Source organism: Emiliania huxleyi (assembly GCF_000372725.1).
Source record: "Emiliania huxleyi CCMP1516 unplaced genomic scaffold EMIHUscaffold_102, whole genome shotgun sequence".
Lineage (NCBI taxonomy): Eukaryota > Haptophyta > Isochrysidales > Noelaerhabdaceae > Emiliania > Emiliania huxleyi.
In genome coordinates this window covers 199,878-222,223 of record NW_005202303.1, presented here as the reverse complement: position 1 = coordinate 222,223, position 22,346 = coordinate 199,878, and the positions used below count along the sequence as shown (strand labels likewise).

Sequence of the window (22,346 nt, the reverse complement as noted above, 5' to 3'; positions counted from 1 at the left end):
GCGCGGAAAAGCAAAATCGTAAAGCGGCTAAAACGCGCGGCGAAAACAACCAGTCGCAGATGACACCTCACAGCTTCGATCTCGGACCCGCCCCGATCAACGCGGCGAGCTTCTGCGCGAGGCGCATGTCGCCCTTCAGCTTCATCTTGCCGCTCAAGTAGGCGCTCATCCTGCGAGAAAGGAGACGGAGTTCGTTGGCCACGCGAGCGTCAATGCTGTCCGGCTGGTAGCCTCCGGGGGGCGGGGCGTCGCGGCTGGCGGCGCTCGGGGCGGCGATTTGGCATGCTCTGGCAGTGCGCTCCCATTCAGCTTCCCCGCCGCCAGCGCGACGAGGTGCGCGTCCGAAATGGTGACGAGGCAATCCGGCTTGGTCGCGGGCTTGCCGACGGCAACGCGCGGCGCGGCGTCGCTCCTGGCCACCACCCACCACTCGGCGACCGCGCCGCCGGGCCCGCCCGTCACCGTGAAGCCGAAGCTCCCCTCCACCTTGGCGGGCAGCCGGGGCTGCGTCCGCAGGTTGGCCGCCATGCGAGCGAAGACTGCGTCGCTCTCGAAGCCGGGCGGGGTGCCCACGATCGCGTCGCCCGCGCGCCCCGCTGCGCCTGCCGCCGCGCCGGCGCCAGCGGCTGCAGGCGCGCCACCGCCGGACGGCGTGGCGGCGGCGGCAGCGGCTGCAGGCGCGCCACCGCCGGACGGCGTGGCGGCGGCGGCAGCGCCGCGCTTTCTGGCTGCTGCCGTGAGCCCGGCTAGCTTCTGGGCCAGCCCGATGTTGCCCTTGATCTGCGGCGGCGCGGCGCGTCGGTGAGATGGGAGGGCGTGGCGGCGGGAGGCGCGTGGCGCGTCCGCCTTCATCTTGCCGCTCATGTACGCCGTGGTGCCGTTGAGCGTGCCAGCGTAGAGCTTGAGAAAGTCCGGCTCGCTCATGGTAATAGTGGCGTCCGGCGCAGACGCCCTGCCCTCCGCGACGCTGCCCTCGCCGGTGCAGCTTACCGTCCACGATACAGAGCCGAGCTCGAACTGGAGCACTCCGCCGACCTTTGAGGCGAGCGTGGCGTCGGCCTGCATCGCCTTCCCGATGGCGTCGAACGCCTCGCTCGCCGATGCAGCCATGCCTCTGCAAAGAGGAAAAAAGATAAACACCGCGCACACTCACTCTCTCAAATGACTGGCGGAGACGGAGTAGGCGACGGAGACGCGGGAGAGGCTGCCTGGTCACCCTCGCTCCGCCGCTGAGCCGCTGGTGCCGACGCGCTCAGCGAGGCAGGCAGGCAGGGCTCGCAGCAGCAGCTTGGGGAGGGCGAGGCATGGCGCGGCCACGAGCGAGTAGCGCGCAGATCAGTGCTTTTGTCGACTTTTGCTCGCTCTCTGTGCACTCGCAACGCCAGAGGCCGTGCTTGGAGAATGCGTCGCAGTGCTGCTGCGCCTGTGGATTGAGCCGCGGCGCAAGCTCCATCGGTGAGCTGCGGCGGCGCGCCGGCCGCTCCATGCATAGCTCTCCGGCGAGCGGCCGCAAACGCGTTTTCCGTCCGCCGTTTCATCGAGTTTGCCCGAGTGGTAAAATGCAATCGAATTTGCCCGAATGGTAAAGTGCTAACTTTGGCATTTGGTAAAAGTTGTCCGAGTGGTCTGTGGGGAAAAAACCAAAGCAGAAGCGTGGCCACAAGAGCTAAAGGTCAACATCCCCTCCGGCTACGACAATGTGAACCTGATCTGGTCCTCACGGGGTTGACCCGCCTCCTCCAGATCGAGACGGGCGGGCAATATTTCTTCATTACAATTATTAATTGATGCTTTTTGCACGGCTGAGCCCCCCCCCACCCCCCTCCCCCGCGCCCATTCCCTGCCCTCTCCCGCCACACACTCCGTCAGAGCCCCCTCCCCTCTTGCACAACAGGAATTTTGACAATTAACCAGATGGAGGATCAAGATGGAAGCACGAAGCTTCCATCCCGGCGGTGGTTCGAATCCACACGAGCCGAAGGGTGAAGGGGGAGGCAGGCCCGAGGTCTGAAGCTCACCCATTGTGGAAGTGAGTGTTAGACCTAAAGGCGCCGACCTTTAGGTCTAACAGTGAGAACTGCTCGACCCACCTCTGATCCTGATGAACAAGCTCCTCTTGTAGCTCGATCGGTCACACCGCCATCGCCGTCGGGGAGAGGGGGGACGACACTGCTTCTGCAGCGTGCACCTCGATCCCGTACCGTGTTTGTTATGACCTCCCCCAATGAACACACCAGTGAGGGTGGGCGAGACGATCGAGGGGTCCCGTACCATGCGGAATCGACCCTATCCAGTGCTCAAGTGCTCAAGAAAGGTGAAGAACAGCTGGGAGGAGGGTGCGTACGAAGCGGAGACGCTGGAGGCGCTCGCCGAGTTCGGCGATTGAGCGCCTCCCTCTGTCTCCGGCTGCGCGCCTGACCGGTGCGGCCTCCGAGTCGGCGTCTAGCGAGCGCGAGCGATAAGATTTTTGCTCGCCTTCCCTGGGTCCCCGTGTTGCGTGTCTGACTGTCACTGAGCTATTTCGGGGCCCGGGGTTGTGCGTTTATGCCTAGCGCCCTCACACAAAAACGAGGCAGGCTGGGCAGGGCTCGGCGGCACACGGCGGATGCTGTGCGTCACTGGGCCACAAGTTTGGTTTCGGCAACACCCTCGACCAAACCTTGCTCAAGGTTCTTCATGGGTGCAAAGAGCGCGGCCACAAGTCACAGGGCCTGCTCGTCCATGCGACCGGTAAAGGCTGGGTCAAAGGGCACAAGGGACAGTACTACGACGCGCTCCATGTCAAGAGAACGGAATCGTCAAAATTTGTCTCGTCGAAAGCCAGGGCGGCATCGCGCCGCCAACCAAGAGAATCATCCACAACTTCGCCAAAGAGGTCAGCAGCCCGAGCGCCGTCGACCGCACCGACTACGGCACAGCCTCCGGCAGCGCCCGGGGCTTTGTCCAGCACCACTCGCAACAGCTCTCGCGCGCCGCCGTCTGTGGCGACGCGCAAAACATCAACAACGCTGCTCGCAACATGCGTGTCGCGCACTCATTCATGACCGGTCTCAATGCCCCACCCCCCTGCGCGCGGGCCTTCTAGGCCCGCGGGTAGTCTCCCCCCATTCCCAGGGCCTCCAGGGCTCGCACCTCAACCTCTCACAGACCAGCGCACAGCGCCATGGGACGTATTTTCTTCTCAATAACAAGGCTGTGAAGAACAGCTGTCGACCACCGTGGTGCCGTTAATTTGCCAGCGTAGAGCTTGAGAAAGTCCGGCTCGCTCATGGTAATAGTGGCGTCCGGCGCAGACGCCCTGCCCTCCGCGACGCTGCCCTCGCCGGTGCAGCTTACCGTCCACGATACAGAGCCGAGCTCGAACTGGAGCACTCCGCCGACCTTTGAGGCGAGCGTGGCGTCGGCCTGCATCGCCTTCCCGATGGCGTCGAACGCCTCGCTCGCCGATGCAGCAGCCATGCCTTCTGCAAGAGGAAAAGAGAATTGTTAAAAAAGAGAAACCGCATGGAACGCACTCTCTCAAATGACAAGCGATCCCACGACAGCGATTGGGGACTACATGATCCGTACGTGAAGAAAAAGAAGGTGGGATGAGAGCGTGTTGCCGCATTGCCGCTTGCACCTGGCACTGGCGCAGACGGAGTAGGCGACGGAGACGCGGGGGAGGCTGCCTGGTCAGCCTCGCTCCGCCGCTGAGCCGCCGGTGCCGGCGCGCTCAGCGTTAGAGTAGCGCGCGGGCGGGAGAAGCGCGGCTAAACCGGCCGTGCCAGCCCACGAGGCCGCATTCATTTCATTAATTATTCATCATTCACGAGGCCGCAGCAGCTCGCCTCCGCTCGTCACTTGCTCACTTCCCTCGGCCGGGGGACACATCGAGCCGCTCAAGGAGTGTCACACGCGCGCGCATATCGCACATCCCCTGTATCTCTTTTCTCGTCTCTCCGGGTTTACACATCCCGCTTATTCCACAGCGCCGACCTGAGCGGGCCCCCGCGCAAGAGTTGGAGTGGCGACACCTGACGGCTGCCTGACGGACGAGGTCGCTGGCAGCCGGCCATGCAGCTGCTCGACCACGAGGGACGTAACGCGGCGGCTCAGCCCTCGTCTGCCGCCGCACACGCCGCCTGCCTCGCCGCCATCGACGAGCGGCTGCGGCGCGCGGCGGGCGATGGGATGCCGCTCCGGGCGCGGACGGCGGTCCAGCTGCCGCCGCCGGCTCCTGCCGGGCCCGGACGCGCGTCGCTCGCCTTTCTTATCATGGCGCACCGGCGCTTTGCGCACGCGACGGTCGCCCGCCTCGTGCGCGCGCTCGACGCGCCTTCGCACCTCTTCCTCCTCCACATCGACGCCCGCGCGCACAGTGCCGTCGCCGGTTGGGCCGCCTCGGAGCCGCGCGTGCACCTGCTCGAGCGGCGCCCGGTCGGATGGGGTGCGGCGTCGCAGGTGGAGGTCCTGCTGGAGGCGGTCGCCATCGCGCTCGCCGCCGCCCCCTCCCTCGACTTCGTCATCAACCTCTCGGACGCCGACGTGGCGCTCCGCACCGGCCGAGAGCTCTCCTCCTTCCTCGCGCGGCACCGCGGCACCTCCTTCGTGGCGGCGAAGTTCCCCGCGAGGGACGGGATGCGGTACGGCGCGCACGCGACGATGCGCACGCCCGCCTGGCTCGAGTGCCGCGGGGAGGGCTTCCTGATCCTCAACGGCACGCACTCACTGCCCATTGCTAAGCCGCTACTCACTACCCACCGCTCAGCTGCTATCACTCTTTGCCACTCCCCCCACCAGGCACGCCCGCGGCGCTCTTCGGCGAGGGCAGCTCGCGCTGCTGCTACGCTCGGTCGGGCCCGATCCTCTACCCAGACCCGCGTGCGCCTCCGCTGCCGATCGGCAGGCCGCCGCCGCCCCAAGGGACGAGCTTCTTCCACGGGTCGCAGTGGGCGGTGCTGTCGGCGGAGGCGGCCTCCCGCCTGCACACTGTGTCCTCCTGCTCACGTGGCACTGTGTGGTGCACGCCTCAGCTCAGTGAGCATTAGGCGGCCTCCTACCTGCTCTCCTCGGCTCGGCCGCGCGCCCTCGCCCTCCACCTTGAGGGCACCTACATGGCAGACGAGACCTTCCTCCAGACGGCGCTGCTCGGCTCGCCCTTCGCCCGCACCTCGACGCCGCGCGGCGGGCCGGCGCTCCTTGCCCACAACTTGAGGTACATCGACTGGCCGCACGGGCGCGCACCGACGCCCCGCGGCACGCTGCTGGCGGCGAGAGGCCCTCTCCTCTCACCCTTCCCCGACCCTCCCCGGAAGGTATGGCGACCCGGCCCACTACTGGCACTCTGTCGGACCGGCGCTCGCGCCCTTGCCAGTGCTGCCACCTCCCCTCAGACATCGCGAGGTTCGAGTCGAGGTTGAGTCGAGAGTAGGCGCACGCGTCCGGGCCGATGGTGCTCTCTCCGCAGCTGCTGCCCGCCGTCTTCTCGTCGCCCGCCGCCTTTGCGCGAAAGGCAGCGCCATTCAGCTGCTCAGACCCCCTCCCGGTCCACACACACACACACACACACACACACACACACACACACACACACACACACACACACACACACACACACACATGCTCGCTGCCGTTGGTCGCTCACGCACAAACGACGTGCGAGCCACCCTCATCCCCCGGGCAGGCCGGTTCCCCGGCAGGCCGGGGTGGTCACCACCGCTCCGGTCACTCACCGCGACCTGTCGCCAGACCACCGCCCGCCTCCCCCGCCTCCCCCGCCTCCCCCGCCGTCACACACCGCGGCTCTCGCCCCTTTGCAGGTCGACCTCGACCGGCCCGAGGGAGTCGCCTTCCTCGAGCAGTGGGACCGGTGGATGTCGTACAAGCTCGCCCTCGAGCGGGGAGGCGAGGAGGCCGCCGCTGCCGACACCGCCGCTGCCGCTGCCGACACCGCCGCTGCCGACACCGCCGCCGCCGCGGCCGCCGACCCGCCTCTCGCGCCCGGCCAGCAGCCCCTCGGTGCGGACCTGCTGCACGCCAACGGGACGCTCCGCCGCCTCGCGCTACCGCCGACCGACCGGCAGCGCGACGGGATGAGCGACGAGGCGCAGCGGGCCGCCTGGCCGCCGCACGCGACGCACTACGGCCACGAGGACATCATGGCGCTGCAGTTCGAGGGAGGCGCAGCCGCGCCGCCGACACAGCAGGGGCAGGCGGCGAGGTCAGACAGCCAGCGGCAGGCTACCGCCGCCGGCGGCGCCTCCGCAGCCAGGCGAGTGGCTCGGATCGAGTTTACAGACGGGTCCAGCTGCTCCTGCGCCGCCGACTGCACTCAGCGCCGCTACCTCAAGGACTGCTGTGTCGACTGGCTGCACGCGTGCAAGGCAGACCGTTTATAACGCATATGTCAGCACTGGGAGTCTTCACGATCATATTTCTTGTTGGAATTCAAAAAACTTCCCCCTGCAGAAAAGAAAGAGCTGCCACAATTCTTTTTTCTCGCTGTGTTACCTCATGTATCGTAGTTTTTGTTAGTATCGAGGTGTCGTGAGTTTTGGTCCTGATAAATTCGTGGCGCCCGCGGCGAGCCGAGCCAGGCCACGGCGCTCGGCCTGTTGAGAGAAGACCTTCCCGGACGGCAGTGACAATTTACCCGACATCAATCGTCGACGGCAAGCTCGAGAACTGCGCCTCCAAAGTCGCCCAGATTCGCCTCTCGCGGCGCGCTGAGTTAGTATCGCCGGTGCGCCAGCTGGCTCTGCTCCACAGCAGGGCATGCCTGACTGGCTCCTGCTAGCCGTGCGTCCTGGTGGCATCCATTGCCAGCTCAGGTAGCCTCAGGAGGTCGCCTCGCGCACGACTCGGCGCCGCACAGCACCGCTCCGCGTTACTACCGAGTTAGTATCGTCGACCCACAGAGGCTGCTTCTCTGTAGGTGGAGCCGACAAACGCCGGCCGGGTCGGCCCCGCCGCCCCCATCGCCGCCGCCGGGGCGGCGGCGGCCTCGGCGGACCATCCGGCGCGCCGCGCGCCCGACGGGGAGGTGTTCACCACCCCTGGCTCCTCACCCCGCCACGCCTTCGTGCAGACGCCGTGGCACCCACCTCAGGCGCCGCTCGGACTCGGTCGACGGCCACCCAAGTGCTTGGCTCGTGCCCAGCCGACCGGCAGGCGATGCCCACTCACTGCTAGGCTAATCTCGGGCCTTCAAGCGGCGGTGTGGTGCCGTGAAGGGCACCGGGACCAAAACTACGATAGTTAGTATCGTGCGGGGGCAGTGCATTAATTCTGTCAAAAATCCAAATCTGCTCCGTGGAACTTATTGGGCTAGGATCATACGTCCGCGAGGCCCCCCTTGCGTGCCGTAACGATCGACAGTGCTGGTACCACTCTCTTCACGTTCACAGGTCGTATCAGGACCATAACTCCGATACATGAGGTAGTGCCAGCTCGCTTCGCGTACCGCTACACCCGGCCACAGGGCCAATATGTCCGCCCAGCGCCTCCTGATCCCCACCTTGCGCGCCCTCTTGATCGCGTTCGCGCTCTTCGAGGCCGTCAACATCCGACTGTACGCGGTCCGCACCTACGGCCGCGTCATCCACGAATTTGACCCGTGGTTCAACTTCCGCGCCGCCGAGTACATGGTCGCGCACGGCTGGGGCGCCTTTCAGGCGTGGTACGACCACGAGGTGTGGTACCCGCTCGGGCGGCACGTCGGCTCGACGACGTACCCCGGCCTGCAGCTCACCGCCTGGGGCGTCCACAGCGCGCTCGCGGCGGTTGGCCGGCCCGCCTCGCTCAACGATGTGTGCGTCTTTTTGCCCGCCGGCTTTGGCGCGCTCGCGGCGGGCTTCACGGGGCTGCTGGCGTGGGAGGTGACGCGGAAGCCGAACGCGGCGGCGCTCGCCACGGCCATCATGGCCATCCACCCCGGCCACCTCATGCGCTCCATCGCCGGAGGCTTCGACAACGAGTCGATTGCGGTCGCGGCGATGGTCAGCACCTTCTACCTGTGGGTGCGCGCGCTGCGGTCGGACGCCTCGTGGCCGGCGGCGCTGCTCTGCGGCGTGAGCTACAGCTACATGGTCGCCGCGTGGGGCGGCTACGTCTTCGTCCTCAACATGATTGGCATCCACGTGCGGGACACTCCCGGGACACTTCCGAGACATTGCTGAGGCATTGAGGGGACACTGCCGAGGAAAAGAGACACTTCCGAACGGCAGCGAGACACCGCAGAGGCACCTCCTTTCCGTCGCTCCCGACGATGACACCGCACCTCACAGCTCCACACACCCGCCGCTACCGCCACCGCCACCGCCACCGCCACCGCCACCGCCACCGCCTCTCTGCCCGCCGCCATTCGAAGTCCTCACCCGAAGGCGGCGGCTCTGGTGCTGGTCGGGCGCTACTCCGCGCGGCTGTGGCGCGCCTACTCCCTCTGGTGGCTGGTCGGCACAGCCGGCGCCGTCTCCTCCCGCCCCGGCACGAGCCTTCTCGGACTGTCTCGCAGCTGTCTCGGAACTTTCCTGCAGGCGCCGTGTTTGGGCCGGCCCGCTACCTGGTCGGGTGGCAGCCTTTCCAGTCGCTCGAGCAGCTCGGCCCGACGGCGGTGTTCGCGGCGCTGCAGCTGTGGCAGCTGTCCGAGGTGATGGCGGACAGGCGGCGGCTAGACTCGACGGAGACGCTCAAGCTGCGGCTGCGGCTGTTCGGGTATGCCGCCGCCGCCGCCGCCGTCGCCGTCGCCGTCGTCCTTCCGGAGGGCTTCATCGGCCCGATGTCTGCGCGCGTGCGGAGCCTGTTCATCAAGCACACCAAGACGGGCAACCCGCTCGTCGACTCGGTGGCGGAGCACCAGGCGACACCACCACAGACCCACACGGGCGCCCTCTCGGCTGTGTCTCGGCTGCACCCCGGCTGTACCTCGGCTAGGCGACGCCGCCCATGCTGTACTGGCACTACTTCCACTTCACCCTCTTTGTGATGCCGCTCGGCCTCGGCACAGCCTTCTTCGGCAAGTCAGACGCGAAGCTCTTCCTCATCGTCTACACGATCGTCGGCTTCTACTTCTCCGCAAAGATGGCGCGAGATGGCCCGAGATGGCGCGAGATGGCGCGAGATGGCCCGACATGGCCCGAGATGGCCCGAGATCACCCGAGATCGCCTGAGGTCAGGTGCGCCTCCTCCTCCTCATCTCGCCGGCCACTTCGGTCTGCGCCGCCGCCTGCCTCGACTCCCTCATCGCCTTCAACATCGAGGCGCCCCTCTCGCCCGCCCACACCCTCCCTCCCTCCGGCCCTCCCTCCCTCCCGCCCTCGCCCCACCCTCCCCGCTCCTCCCTCCCCCAAGGCGCTCACCGCTGACGACCAGCCGCCCGTGGAGGGGGAGGAGGAGGAGGCCGAGCAGCCGCGGGCCATCAGCCCGCCGCCGCAGCAGCCGCCGCAGCCGCCGCAGCAGCAGCCGCAGCCGCAGCCGCAGCAGGAGCAGGGCCGCGCCGCACTAGGCAAGAAGGCGCAGGCGCGGCTAGATGCGCAGGCGAGGGTCGAGGCGGGCGGCAGGCGCCGCAAGCAGGCGCCGCCGCCGCCGCCGCCGGCGGCGGCGGCGGGGCGTGGCGGCTCCCCGGACGGCGACGGGGAGCATGGCGAGAGCGGCGGCCCTTCTTTGTGGGATGAGGTCGAGGGGCTGTACACTGAGAGCGCGTCGCTGCGCCGCTCGGTGGGCATGGCGCTATTGTCGGTGGTCGGGTTTGGCGCGATTCGTTTCGTCCCTCATTCGTTCAGCATCGCACGGCGCATCTCGGAACCGTGCATCATGGCGCAAGGGGCTGCGCGATTCCTGTCTCTGAAGCGGGACCTGTCTGCTTTTAGGAGCCGCACATCATGGTGCGGGCGCGGCACCACAACGGGACGTACTCCGTGTACGACGACTTTCGCGAGGCCTATTGGTGGTTGCGCGACGAGACGCCGCGTGACTCTCGCGTGATGGCGTGGTGGGACTACGGGTGCCAAGACACTTCCGAGACACCTCTGAGACACTTCCTGCGCCACACCATGACACCCCACTGTCTCCCACCCGTTGGCACATCCACACCTTTGCTGACACACTTGCGCACACGCCCACGAGACGCCGCGACGCGTCCGCAGGTACCAGATCAGCGGCGTCGCCAACCGCACGACTCTCGCCGACGGCAACACTTGGAACCACGAGCACATCGCCTTGCTGGGCAAGTGCCTCGTCTCGAGCGAGGAGGCGTCGCACGCGATCACGCGCCACCTCGCTGACTACGTGCGCTGCTCCGGACGACGCGCCACGCGTCGGAGCCTTCCCGGAGCCTTCTCAGAACCGGCGCGTAGGTGCTGCTCTGGACGACGCGCCACAACGGCATGGCTGCGGACGACCTCGCAAAGTCGCCGCATATGGCGCGGATCGCCGGCTCCGTCTACCCGGATATCAACGCGCAGGCCTTCTACTTGGGCAAGGACGGGACCCCCTCCAAAATGATGGAGGAGCCTCTCTGGCGGTGGCACGCCTCCAGAAAGAAGAAACCTGCCGCCTAATGAGAGAAGGCTGTCAGCAGGAGTCGCTGCTCTACCGGCTTCACGGCTGGGGGCTCGACGAGAAGATCGCGCCGCTGCAGCACTTCGAGGAGGTGTACACGACGAGCCACAAGATGGTGCGCATCTACAAGGCGCGCAGCCACTCCGCCGGGTGGTAATCTGGGCTAATCTCGGCTAACCTCTCGGGTGACTTACCAGGTGCGCGACGTCTCCGCCGAGTCGAAGGCGTGGCGGCAGCAGCACGACAAGTCATCATTAATGATTCACTACTACCCACGAATGATTCATTACTAAAGGCGTGGCGGCAGCAGCATGGGCCGGGCTACCCGCCCGCACTCGAGGAGGTGCTCCCCCCCCCCCCACCACCACCACCACCACCTTGCCCACCACTTTGTGTGTGTGGAGACGTGCGGAGACGGTGACCATACCTCTTCCTTAGGTGCTCAAAACCTCCAAGGCATTCCAGCAAATCCACGGGCTTTGATCCGCAGCGCCGGCATACTCTCGCAGCGCCCGCGAAATATCACTGACTAGTACTTTTGCACGCCGGGCTGCGTCTCCACAACGGCCGACGCCGTCTCCCAAGATAGCCGACTGAGGCGGGAGGCTCCGCGCGCTCTCTCCGTTGGCCTTCGGTTGGCCTGTGAGCGGCGCTTGTGAGTATCTCTTTTGTACCGCAGAGTAGAAACGATTGCTTGCTGTTGCTCTAGAGTCATAGAGGAGAGAGATGCAAGCGAGTGTACCCGCGTACGCTCACACACTTTTTGCCACCTGTTGTTGGATGGAGTGTGAGCACCTCATGGGTCATGGCGTCAAAAAATTAAGAGCGTCATCGTCCGTCATGCGTCAACCCTGTGCAGGGTGTGTGTCGGGTAGTGCGCGGTGCGCGCGTCCACAGGTCAACACAGGGAGCACGCACGACCCAGTATGACGTTAGAATTCAGCGGAGAACTCTTCGTTCTTTTGCCACCTGCTCTTTCGTATACACAGTACTGGAAGCGGCCTGACGTTGAGACTGACGATCTGAGAAGTGTTTGAGTGTGCGGGATATGGGGCACTGATGGGGCATGCACGCAAATGCACATTTCCGACACGGCCGATCGATGCACTGGCGCACACTTCCGACACGGCCGATCACGACGGCGTGGTAAATCGTGTCGAGTGGACAATAGGCAGCTCTTCTCCAGAGGCCACCTTGGTTCGCCGAAACCCTCTCTCCAAGGCCGGAGCAATACGGAGGCGGTGCAGCCACCCCAGCTCCTCTGAGGAAGTGAACACGTCGACGGCGGCGGCGGTAGTAGGAATGTGCGCCTCGGCCGCCTACGCCGTCTGCGCGGCCAGCTCCGCCACCATCATGTCCTCGAGCATATTGTCCGCCGGCTCGAGGGGGCGGCGCAACCCGTCAAAGCTCTTTGAGCTGTTGCGCCGCATAATCGGCGGCGGCCCGTCGCCAGCTGACACCTGCCACGCCGTTCTGGCGCGGCCGCTTTCCCCTCGCGGCGGCGGCAGGTTCTCGGCGAAAAGCGCCGCCAGCCCCTCTGCCGCCTCGGCCGCAACCACCGCAGGAGCCGTCGCCGGCGCGCTGCCCGCCACCCGGTCGGCCTCACCCTCGCGCTTGCGCTTGGTGGCTGGCTCCGCCCGGTCGGGCCGCGCGTGCCCAAAGCCGACGGTCGGTCCGGTGGTCACGGTGGCCGTGGCCGACAGCGGCGGCGACATGCCCCTCGGGACCATCGAGGGGAGAAGCGGCGACGGCGCTGCTGCGGGCGCGATCCACAGCTGCTGCGAGGAGTCGGCGGGAAACCGAAACGAGGTGTGCGTAGCGTACGAGGGCGGCGAGTTTGGGTGCTGCAGCGGCGAGACGTACACCGCTGGCAGGCGCGGGTCGAGGAACGGCGCCTCTGACGGAGGGATCGGCGTGGCGAACGCTTGCGGAAGCTTCAGAAGCGAAGGGTTGGCCACGAGGTTCGGTCGTACGGGCAGCGGTGAGAGCTTGACTTGGCATACGTGGCCTAGCTTTTGCTGCCCGCACGCGGCGCAGCGATTCTTGGAGAGCCCTAGCTCGCGCAGAGTCTGCCCCTTTTCAATCCGGAGGAAGCGGTTGCGCACAGAGGCCGAGCTGCGGCCTGGGAGCGCGGACGCGATCCGACCCCATTTGCGGCCCTCGGTCTGATACATCTGGAGGATGACGCGATCCTCCTGCGGCGACCAGGCCTGCATGTGATCGTGCCTCATGGCGTCGCTGGGGGACAAGGGCGATAGACGCGGGCGAGGCAATTGTGAGCACTTGACGGCCGAAGGGCCTTGTCCGGGATTATCCCGCGTATGCCTGCTTTAGTTCTTTTTGCGAGCAGAGTTATGAACCGCCTCGGCGGGCGGTCTGCGAAAGCGCCGAGGCCGCGCCGCGCCGGCCCACCAATTTTTTTGTTGGCTTCTTCTGAAAAGAAGAGGACGACCATGAAGTACAGCGATCGCCACCTCGCTGGCCTCTCCGCAAGGCCTCCCGACCGCGTCGAACTCACGGCGCGGGCTCTCTCGGCTACGGGACCGGCCCCAGCTTCGGCTGAGGGCTGACAAGCTGCCGAGCCCAAATCACTGTGAGAGTCGTGATTTCTTGTTGGTTTTCTTGTTCGTAAGAGCTACATACACTGAAAATCTCTCTGAAAAGCTCTCTCCAGGCTCTCTCTCTCTCTCATACAGGTCAACACGGGCATTTGCTAAAAATCTGAAATGCAGCTCCGTCGGCTGTCTTTTTCAGTGTATGTAGCTCTTTTTTGTTGGCGTTCATTCAAGCATCAAGGCCCCGCCCGACAAGCGACAACTGAGCGACAACAATCAACATCAACAAACACATAGGCCAACTCCAAGTGCTCCAAGTCCAACCGACAAGACTCAAGAGAGAGAGAGAGAGAGAGAGAGAGAGAGAGAGAGTCGTTGGCAGCTGTAGAGTGTGAGAGCGCTGTAGATCTGTAGAGCTGTAGAGCGCTCTGGAGCGCTGTAGAGCTGTAGAGCTCTACATTCGCCGCGTAACGAAGCGCCTGCGTTGAAGAGCGATGTAGAGGCGCTCTACAACGTGAAATCTCTACAACAAACTCTACATGATAAGCGCGAACGAGGCACGGTCGCTCTCCGACATGAGGCGCGTTGCACTTGCCAGTGCTGCCCTGGCCTTCTGTCTGCCCGCCAAATGGGTGGCAGGTGCCTCTGCTGCTGTGGCATGCCTCACGGCTGCGACTGGCCGGCGCCTCGGCGCGTCAGCTCCGCTCGGCGTGGTAGCGATCGTGGCCAGCGCAACTCGCCTGGACTCAACGCTCAGCCAGGAGCTTCCGCACGCGCTGGCGCGAGTCATGGCGCATGCAACGCGTAGCAATGCTCGCCTCGCCTCGCGCAAATGCGACCGTCCTCGCCTCGCAGCCGAGAGGGGCAAAGATGAAAAAAAGTCCAACACAGAAACCATCGAGGATAAAAAGGGTCGCTTCTCATCGCAAACCCTGTCAGCAGAGTCCTCCTACGGGAATGTACGTTAGAGCCCCATACACAATGAAAAAAGAACTCGTCGCGTGTCGTGCCCGTCGAGCCATCCAGGCGTGTGGCGAGAGTCGTCTGGAGAGTCGTCTGGGCCGCGATGTCTCTTGGCAGCGTTCTCACGCCCAACAATGCGCTCGTTCGAGACGCACGAATGAAGCGCTTTGATCGTCGGCCGGCGTCCGCGGAGCCCTTGGCCAACGCTGCTCCGCCGCAACCACCGGCCCAGGTGGACTCAATCGCACTCTTCAAGATGGGCTTTGCTCCGGACGCCGTGGGGCAGGCGCTGGTCAGCACTCGCGGCGACGCCGGCTCAGCGCTGAAGCTACTGGAGAAGGAGAAGAGGCAGGCAAAAGCTCCAACTCAGGTCGATTCAGAGCCTCCGACTGAAGCTAAGGCTGATGCCCATGCCACTCCTTGCGCCGAGCATGCCGAGCAAGACGAGGCGAGGGAGCTGCAGCTGGCCCTTCACATGTCCCTCCAGCCAGACACCGCTGGCGCCTCTACGTCCTCCTCGTTCCGCTCGGCCGGAAGCTCTTCCAATCCGCTTTGGGAACCGCCGAGGTACCTTCCGGCAGGCTCCATCGAGGCGGGGCCAAGGACGCTGGGCCTGCTGGAGCACATTCAGGTCAGAGACGGTGGCTACGCCTGGCAGGGCGGAACAGCCTTCCTGGACACAGGCAATCAGGCACTGACCCTCATCGACCCGCGCTTTGCTGAGCGGCATGGCGTTTACCGCCGCGGCTCGGGTCTCGGCACCTCGGCCTTTGGCCAGGCCGAGCGCTGGACAACGATCCGCGGAGTTGTGCCCGGCGCCGAGACGCGCGCGCCCGTGGTGACCGTGCTCCTCAAGCTCCGCGACCAGGAGATGCTGGTGCAGGCGGCGGTGAGCCCGTGCACCGGCCACGATCTGCTGCTCGGCGCGGACGTGATCAGGCGCCTCTTCGAGGCGGGCTTCCGGCTGGGCGCAGGGAGCATGTAGCCGATCTGGGTCTGAGCATGTAGTCGAATAAGGTGCGTGTTTTACCGCTCCTGCTTCGTCGTCATACGTCATTGCCTGCCAAGGCCCAAGCGGCCCCGTGCCCAGCGTAAAGAAAGGAAACAAATACGCGAGGTGAGCAGTGTCCGTGTGTGAAGGGTTTTTGTGATTCTTTTGTTGCGGCAGGGAGAAAAGCAGATGAGCTTGCCTGCGTCGAGGGTGGTCGAGTGCTATAAAGTGCCTCGCCGCCCTCGCAGGAGTCGCTTACTAAAGGCGGCTGCCGTGGTGTACCTGTGTCCGCGTGCCAGTGTGTGCGCCCGTGCTCGATTTGTTTCTTTCAGCTAGAAGCTGGTGCGAGTGGCTACGGGGGAGACGAGATACTGCCGACAAGGCCGCGACCAACAGCTGCAGCTGCTGAAGAAGCTCGAGGCGTTGGCTGGGCGGCGCGTCGTCGCTGTGTCGGGGGGGCGCGACCACGGCATCGCCATCACCACCGACGCCGTGTCTTTGCCTGGGGCAAGGGCGGCTGCCTAGGCCACGGAGTCAGAGGAGCTGCTGTCGAACCCTAGGTCGAACCCACTCCCTTTGTTCTCTTCTCATAAAATCGGAGGGTCGGCCCACGGGGGGAACTGAAGCGACCCAACGATATGAGTGGCAGCAAAGGGAGTGGGTCGAACCAGCTGCTGCCCAAGAAGTCGAGGTGTGGGCGAGCTCGCCGCCCGCCGCCGATCCAGCGGCCGGGAGCGAGCCAGGCAGCGACTCCGAGGAGTTTTAGACATCTTGTGTGTGCCATTGGCATTGCTTTGTTGTGGTTTTTGTGGTTTTGCCATGCTGATTCACCCAATGCTGTTGCGAGATGCTCACACAGGGATTTTAAGGAAATTTGTTTGTTTTGAGTGTGGTGCTAGCCGTCGCCACATGTTAGCCCTAGGACGAGTGGCGCTGATGTGAGCTTATCCGGCAAGCAAGACGGAGCTGAAGCACAAGGTCGCCCGGTTTTTCTTCTCTCCGCTCCGCCAGCATGCGTGCTTTGAGCTGGCTCCTGCTGTGCTCCTTCCGTGGCACGTCGGCGCTGCAGCCATCGAGGCCAGGCGTGTCTCGCAGGCCTCTGCTGCAGCACGCATTGGCGCTCGGCGTGCTCGCGCCGGGCGCGGCGGCCGCCGCAGCGGAGAAGAAGCCGAGCCTGAAGGAGGTGGTTGCGCAGCTGGACGCAGGCACGCCAAAGGAGGAGCGCAACGCGCATGGAGAGAAGGCCGATCACTTTCCTCAGATCGCGTTCGAGGGCGGCCAGGGGCAGGGCAAGAAGGTGGTCTTCACCGTCCCGCACCAAAACCTGTCGCCGCCGTCCTTCTCGTACATCGAGTACATGTGGATAAAGGACGAGGAGTCCGGTGCCATCCTCACGGCGAGGAAGTTTAGGCCCTCGGACCCCGACCTTGTCATCACTGCTTTTGGCAGCAGCGGGCAGAGGTTGACGGCGGCCTCGAAGGACGACAAGTTTGGGATTTGGCAAGGCACCTTTCGGGTGCCGTGAGAGATAGAGTTGAGAAATAGATGAGAGAGGCGGGGAGGAGGGAGTCGCACTCAAGAACACTGCAGCCAGTGCCACTGTGGTCCGGCCACGGAGCTGGGCAGGGCTGCGGCTGGCACGCACGCGGCCACGCCGGCGGGCGCAGTGTTTTGACGACCCAGACGAGTTTTGCCACGTGTGTCCCACATCTCACAAAAAACCCACTCCCTTGATTGCTAGCCCGAATCCCAACAACGTCAACGAGCAACCTTCACGTCCCAGATTACTTACCCACACACATTCACGACGCAGACTACCTGAGACCGAACGTTATTCGCCGCGCGGCACGACTGCGCCGGGCTCAACCTCGACGCTGCAACTGCCGGCGTCGACGAACCCGCCCCTCGTTGGCTCGCGGCGGGCCTCGCGCGCCACCAAGCGCGGCGTCGGCAGGAGCGGCTGCACCTGCGGCAGCAGCTCGCCGAGCGCTCGCAGCAAGTCTTGCAGGGGGTGTGAGGCCGAGTAGGTCGAGATGGCCTACGTGGCGCGGGCGCGCGCGGTGACAAGGGCGCGCGATCGAGCGGCAACCGGCGCGGCGGTGCGGGTTGCGATGCGGCCGCCGCCCGCAGCGCCGCGGCGAGGGAGGAGGTGGCTGACTTCGTCGCGCAGCGCCGCCGCCTCTGGCGGTAGCCCGCCCAGCACGGCGCGGAGCTGCGTCCAATCGGGCGGCTGCTTGCGGAGAGGCTCGAGCAGCGCCTACCGCCAGCCGCACTCTAATTAAGCAATTAAACATGTTGATTAATTAATTCGTTGATTAACCTGCCGCCAGCCGCACTCGACAGCGCGCTGAAAGGTCCGCCGCAGCGCCGCCGCCGCCGGCGCGGCGGCGAGGAGAGGGCCGAGGAAGTGCATCAGCCGCAGCGAGGTGCGGAGTAGCGACGGAGGCGGCTGCGAAGCGCCGCGCCATCCGTCCCGCGAGTAGAGCCAGTGGCAGAGAGCCGCTTGCAGCAGCCACACCGACTCCGACTCGGCCGGCTGCTGCCCGCTCAAGAGAGACGACTCGTCCACCACCAGTCGCAGCAGCGCGACCTGCTCCGCCGCCGCCTCCGCCGCCTCCGCCGCCCCGCCCGCCCGCGCGCCCGCCCCGCCGGTCGTCAGGGCGGTCGCCGCCACCGCTGAGGCGGCGAACTCAGCGGCCGCCCACCACGCACTCCTCGCCGCCTGCGCCTCGCGCGCTAGCCCTCCGCCTCCTTCTGCTCCGTCTCCTTCTCCTCCGCCGCCGCCGCCTCCACCGCCGCCTCCACCTCCGCCTCTGCCTTCTCCTCTTCCGCCTTCGCCCGCTCCTCCTCCTCCTCCGCCTCCACCTCCCGTCTGCGGCGGATGGCGCGAGGCAGCCGCAAGCCCCGACGCAACGCGCCGCCGTTTGTTGCCCGCCGCCGACGGCCCGCCCCTCCCCTCCTCCCCGCCGCCCGCCCCGCCACTCGCCGCCGCCTCCTCAACAGATGCCGCGGCTGAAAGCAAATGCGGCGGCGGAAGCGGCGGCGGCGGCGGCGGTGGCGGCGGCGGAAGCGGCGGCTGCGGCTGCGACGCGAGTATGTGCGTCGGCGGCGGCGGTGCGCTCTGCTGCGCCGCCGCCCACCGGCCTTGGGCGGCGATGTCGGGGAGCGGGAAGGGGCGGCCGTACGGCATGCGCGTGACGGGGCTGTGGCTCGCGTCGTTGCAGACCTGCCGGTCGAGCGGCGGCGGCAGCGGTGCTCCGATGTGGTCGTCCAGCTCGCCCGGTGCCAAGGCGCCTAGCTCACGGCTCTTCTGCTGTTGATTGGACATGGATCGTGAGCGGCCTCAGGTTCGACTGGGGAGAGAGCGCCGACGGCCTCCCGCACCGCCCGGGCGTCGGTCGGCGAGAGCGAGACCACGCCGCCGCTCGCCGGGTCGTACACGCGCTGGTGGCGGAATACGAGGCGGACGAGCTGCGCCTTGCGAACGTACGCGTCCGCCTGTGAGCCAATCTCCGGAGGGGTGAGGGAGCCGCCAACAACACCGACCGATGGCTCCTCATGCGTCCCGCCTCCGCCGCCCCCACCCTCGCCGTGCGGGCGATCGCTCGCGCGGCGGCCGCGAGGCTGCGGTGGCGCCGGACCGCCGCGTGCGCCTTGACGAAAACAGGTTGAAGAAATCAGTGGACGAAATCAGGGGAGGAGGGCCCGGGTGACTGCGGCTACATCTCGCGAGATCTCCCGCGGTCTCGGCTACGTCTCACCTTGGCGATCCCAATCTGCGGGAGGGAAGCCAGGTAGTCTGTGCCTACCCATCCGGCAAGTCTGCAGCTCACCCCCGTCTGGCGATGCAGCTTCGCGTGCGGCTGGCGAGGAGTAGTCTCTGCCAGCGAGGATGCACCTATGCGACGAGTCCTGCACCTGTCCTGGACGTGTCCTGGACATGTCAGCGGGTCTGTGCGAGGACGCACATGTCGAGCAGCATCCCGCCCTCCCACTCGCGCCACTCCCCCTCCCTCTCGCCGTCAAAGAGGTGCCTGACAAGGAAGGGACGTGCGTGTGTGCGTGCGTGCATGCGTGCGTGCGTGCGTGCGTGCGTGCGTGCGTGCGTGCACGCACGCATTGTGTGTGTGTGCGTGCGTGCGTGCGTGCGTGCGTGCGTGCGTGCGTGCGTGCGTGCGTGCGCGTGCTCCTGCCGCCAGCCTCGGCGAAGCGCAGCTCGTCCCGCACAAGCAGCTCCGCCTCGCCGCCGGCCTGCAGCTTGCTAGCACACGCGTGGGCTTAGGGGTAGGGGGCAGGGTGAGGGTGAGGCCCCTGCCCTCGCCTGCAGCTTGTAGAGCACGCGTGGGCACCCGTACGCCACCAGGTCCGAGTCGTCTGTCACCTGCGGTGTCAACACTGCGGCGTAAACACAGCGGCGTAAACACTGCGGTGTGGAGACACCGGGGCGGGGTGCGGAGACGGCATCGTGCAGTGTACTCGGAGCACCGCGTGGACACGGGCTATGCATCGTGGATACGGCTGAATACGGTCGAATGCCGCCGACGTGTGCTCTGAATACGGTCGAATGCCGTGTCCTCTCGAGTGCTACTCGGAACACAAGAGTGCGTGTCCCACATCTAGGGTCCGAGACGGCCGCGTGCGCGTGGCCTTCGCGCACAAGGAACGCGCACTGCGCGTCCGCCTCGTACGGCGCGACGACGAAGGCGTGGCCGCGGGCCCGCAGCACCTCGATGAGCGTGCGCGCCATCTCGGCGGTCACAACTACCGTCTTGCGCCGCGCAGCCTCTGCATCCGCCTCGATGGCGGCGGCCGCCGCGCGCGCCCGCGCGGCGGCTCGCACGCCAGAGCGAGCGCGATGCACGGCCGCCTTGGCCGGGAGCGAGGCGCCGTCAAAGACGAGGAGCGGCGTGACGCCGTGCCGCTCGAACAGGTCGATCATTCGGAGCGGGTAGGCAAGGTACTGGTCGGTAGGCTCGCCAAGCAGCAGTTCGTGCGCACAGACGAGCGCGCCGCGGTGTAGCCACCCCGACGCGTCGACGGCAAGCGTGCGCTCGCTGAAGTCGGAGAGGCTCACGCGCTGGACGCAGGAGCGGACCTGGGTGAGCAGGCCCTGCACGCCCATTGGCGCACCTGTTGAGAAGAATTTGCTTCGCCACAAACGAAAATCGATGCCCTCCAAGTGCTCCGGTTGTGTCCCTGATCGTCCTTCCAAGATCCTGCTCGTGCAGGCAGATTGAGAATGCGCAGCTACTGATCAGCCCGCCAATGCGGCTCCACTGGCTGGCCCCGCTGCAGCCCTGTTGGCTCGCTTCGTTGCCTACGGTGCTCCTCCATTCTCACTCCGCCCGCTCGCTCCATTGGCTCGCTCCGCGCTCGCTCCAGCCTCGCCGCTCCGCCAGCTCGCTCAGCGCGGGCCGCTCCGTACAGTAAGCGCTCTTCGGCACACTCCGTTGGCTTGTTCGGTTGGCTCGCTCCGCTGGCTCTCTCCGCTGGCTCGGTGGCTGGCTCTACAGCCCAGAGCCTACTCTCGCTCCGCTCCGCTGGCTCGCTCCGCTCCGCTGGCTCGCTCCGCTCCGCTGGCTCGCTCCGCTCCGCTGGCTTGCTCCGCTCCGCTCACTTGCTCCGCTCACTTGGTCCGCTCCACTGGCTCGCTGGCTCGATGACTTGGTCCGCTCCGCTCACTTGACCCTCACGCTCCCTGCCCGCGCGCCCATCGGTGCCGCGCTGAAGGTCTGCCTCACTGGCACGACAAGGCGCCCCGCACAAAGAACACCGACATACCCACACCACCCGTCGCCCTGTGCCGCGAGGGGGGGCGGGCCATCAGGATCAGCTCTGGCGAGCGCTTGAGGCTGGGGTTTGGGCGGGGTTTGGGCGGGGGTGGGGCGGGGGTGGGGCGGGGGTGGGGTGGGGGTGGGGTGGGCGGGGGTGGGGCGGGCGGGGGGCGGGGGGTGCGGCGGGAGCGGGGGGCGGGGGCGGGGGGCGGGCGGCCGGGGCGGGGGGGTCGAGCGCGGTGAGCACCATTGCTTTGAAGCACACTCAGAGTTGGCGTGGTAGCTCAAGATTTCATTCCAAGCGGGGCTGCCGAAACCCCTCGCTAATTCACCCAAATCCATCAGGAATTTGCTTCAAATAAAGGGGCCGGGCCCCAGCCATCGCGAGCGAAAGGGGTCACCAGAATATAGCAGTGTATCCTAGGAGTAGAGGAGGAGAGACAGAGTACCGGGGTATGCGCGCATGAGATCACAAGGACAGAAAGGAGGATCATAAGTCGTTTGCTTCGCAACTCGCCACACTTACCGTCTGTACATGTCATTGACTCACCGGCGGTGCATCCTCCTGTCCAAATCGACACATCACACCTCCTCCCACCGACGGTTGTCATGCATGTCGCTGAGATGTTGGACCCGTGTGCGATGCTCCTCAAACACGACAGGTGGCAGCCATCATCCGCATCGCTTATACTTGATCCCACTGTCATGTCTGTGGTAGCGTGGTTTTATGCGACACAAACAAGCCGCCCTAAGTTTCACTCGGATTCACTCCTATGCACCTTCGGTGAGGGTACATTGGTGCGTATAACGGAGAGTCACGGAATCGCGCGCCTCCGCTAGGAAGGGTTACGCAGTATCCCTGACATCCCCGTGGGGTCCTGCCACTGAAGGCGGAGGACTCAAACAGCTTGGGTATACTACAGGTCCGGAGGGAATCTCAACGTCCTGCAGCCGCCCGCGGCGCCGTGAGGGATCGCACCTCAGACCAGATAGAGAGGGCCACACCCCAAAGCCAAAGAGTAGGCAGGATAGGGTGGGCGGGGAGAAGCAGAACTGGCGCAGCTGAAAGGCTGGCGCAGTAGGAGAGCCTGGCGCGGCCAAGGATGAAGAGCAGCGTCAGAGCCAGGTGAGCGGGGAGAAGCGCGGCGGGAGACGCACGCATCAGAGCAGCGAGCAGGAGCAGCGGCACTTTGCCGAAAGCCCGTGAAAGATGTAAAAGGTGTAACATATGTCTGGATTCACGGAGAGCATCCGTGAAGAACATAGAGGCTGAGGAGGAAGGAGATGAAGAGGGTCTCCGTGAGTCTCCTGCGGGAAACTAGTGGCCTATCACGAGTTAGGGCCCGTACCCCAATCGTTATCGAGCGGACTAGTTTCACTCGGATTCACTCCTATGCACCTTCGGTGAGGGTACTTTAGTGCGTATACGGAAAGTCACGGAATCGCGCGCCTCCGCTAGGAAGGGTTACGCAGTAACCCTGACATTCCAACGCACAGTGGAGGAAAAGCGAGGGCAGGTGGCCC

At 65.6% G+C, this 22,346-nt stretch overlaps 9 protein-coding genes across 9 annotated transcripts; 5 read left to right on the top strand and 4 right to left on the bottom strand.

Moving 5' to 3' along the window:
- Positions 1 to 57: 57 nt before the first annotated feature.
- Positions 58 to 1,114, bottom strand: EMIHUDRAFT_360776 (hypothetical protein). Its single transcript, XM_005793242.1, has 2 exons — positions 847 to 1,114; positions 58 to 780 (listed from the first exon to the last, which is right to left on the bottom strand). Exons 1-2 carry the CDS (start codon positions 1,108 to 1,110, stop codon positions 166 to 168), a joined length of 879 nt encoding a protein of 292 aa, XP_005793299.1. The 5' UTR covers positions 1,111 to 1,114; the 3' UTR covers positions 58 to 165.
- Positions 1,115 to 3,141: 2,027 nt separating this feature from the next.
- Positions 3,142 to 3,459, bottom strand: EMIHUDRAFT_222249 (hypothetical protein; the record flags this gene model as incomplete). Its single annotated transcript, XM_005793241.1, has 1 exon — positions 3,142 to 3,459. One exon carries the CDS (start codon positions 3,457 to 3,459, stop codon positions 3,142 to 3,144), a length of 318 nt encoding a protein of 105 aa, XP_005793298.1.
- Positions 3,460 to 4,056: 597 nt separating this feature from the next.
- On the top strand, positions 4,057 to 5,030 carry EMIHUDRAFT_222248 (hypothetical protein; the record flags this gene model as incomplete). Its single annotated transcript, XM_005793240.1, has 2 exons — positions 4,057 to 4,667; positions 4,889 to 5,030. 2 exons carry the CDS (start codon positions 4,057 to 4,059, stop codon positions 5,028 to 5,030), a joined length of 753 nt encoding a protein of 250 aa, XP_005793297.1.
- A 401-nt stretch (positions 5,031 to 5,431) lies between these two features.
- EMIHUDRAFT_222247 (hypothetical protein) lies at positions 5,432 to 6,380 on the top strand (the record flags this gene model as incomplete). The annotated part of the gene is made up of 2 exons (XM_005793239.1): positions 5,432 to 5,527; positions 5,991 to 6,380. The coding sequence occupies 2 exons, from the start codon at positions 5,432 to 5,434 to the stop codon at positions 6,378 to 6,380; spliced, it is 486 nt and encodes a 161-aa protein (XP_005793296.1).
- A 5,099-nt stretch (positions 6,381 to 11,479) lies between these two features.
- On the bottom strand, positions 11,480 to 12,800 carry EMIHUDRAFT_439494 (hypothetical protein). The gene has a single exon (XM_005793238.1). It carries the CDS (start codon positions 12,768 to 12,770, stop codon positions 11,859 to 11,861), a length of 912 nt encoding a protein of 303 aa, XP_005793295.1. The 5' UTR covers positions 12,771 to 12,800; the 3' UTR covers positions 11,480 to 11,858.
- Positions 12,801 to 13,633: 833 nt separating this feature from the next.
- Positions 13,634 to 14,062, top strand: EMIHUDRAFT_222243 (hypothetical protein; the record flags this gene model as incomplete). The annotated part of the gene is made up of 1 exon (XM_005793237.1): positions 13,634 to 14,062. The coding sequence occupies one exon, from the start codon at positions 13,634 to 13,636 to the stop codon at positions 14,060 to 14,062; it is 429 nt and encodes a 142-aa protein (XP_005793294.1).
- Positions 14,063 to 14,141: 79 nt separating this feature from the next.
- EMIHUDRAFT_439493 (hypothetical protein) lies at positions 14,142 to 15,224 on the top strand. The gene has a single exon (XM_005793236.1). The coding sequence runs from the start codon at positions 14,161 to 14,163 to the stop codon at positions 15,040 to 15,042; it is 882 nt and encodes a 293-aa protein (XP_005793293.1). The 5' UTR covers positions 14,142 to 14,160; the 3' UTR covers positions 15,043 to 15,224.
- Positions 15,225 to 19,309: 4,085 nt separating this feature from the next.
- Positions 19,310 to 20,170, bottom strand: EMIHUDRAFT_69547 (hypothetical protein; the record flags this gene model as incomplete). Its single annotated transcript, XM_005793235.1, has 2 exons — positions 19,310 to 19,429; positions 19,679 to 20,170. The coding sequence occupies 2 exons, from the start codon at positions 20,168 to 20,170 to the stop codon at positions 19,310 to 19,312; spliced, it is 612 nt and encodes a 203-aa protein (XP_005793292.1).
- Positions 20,171 to 20,263: 93 nt separating this feature from the next.
- EMIHUDRAFT_360772 (hypothetical protein) lies at positions 20,264 to 21,007 on the top strand. Its single transcript, XM_005793234.1, has one exon. It carries the CDS (start codon positions 20,314 to 20,316, stop codon positions 20,476 to 20,478), a length of 165 nt encoding a protein of 54 aa, XP_005793291.1. The 5' UTR covers positions 20,264 to 20,313; the 3' UTR covers positions 20,479 to 21,007.
- Positions 21,008 to 22,346: the final 1,339 nt, after the last annotated feature.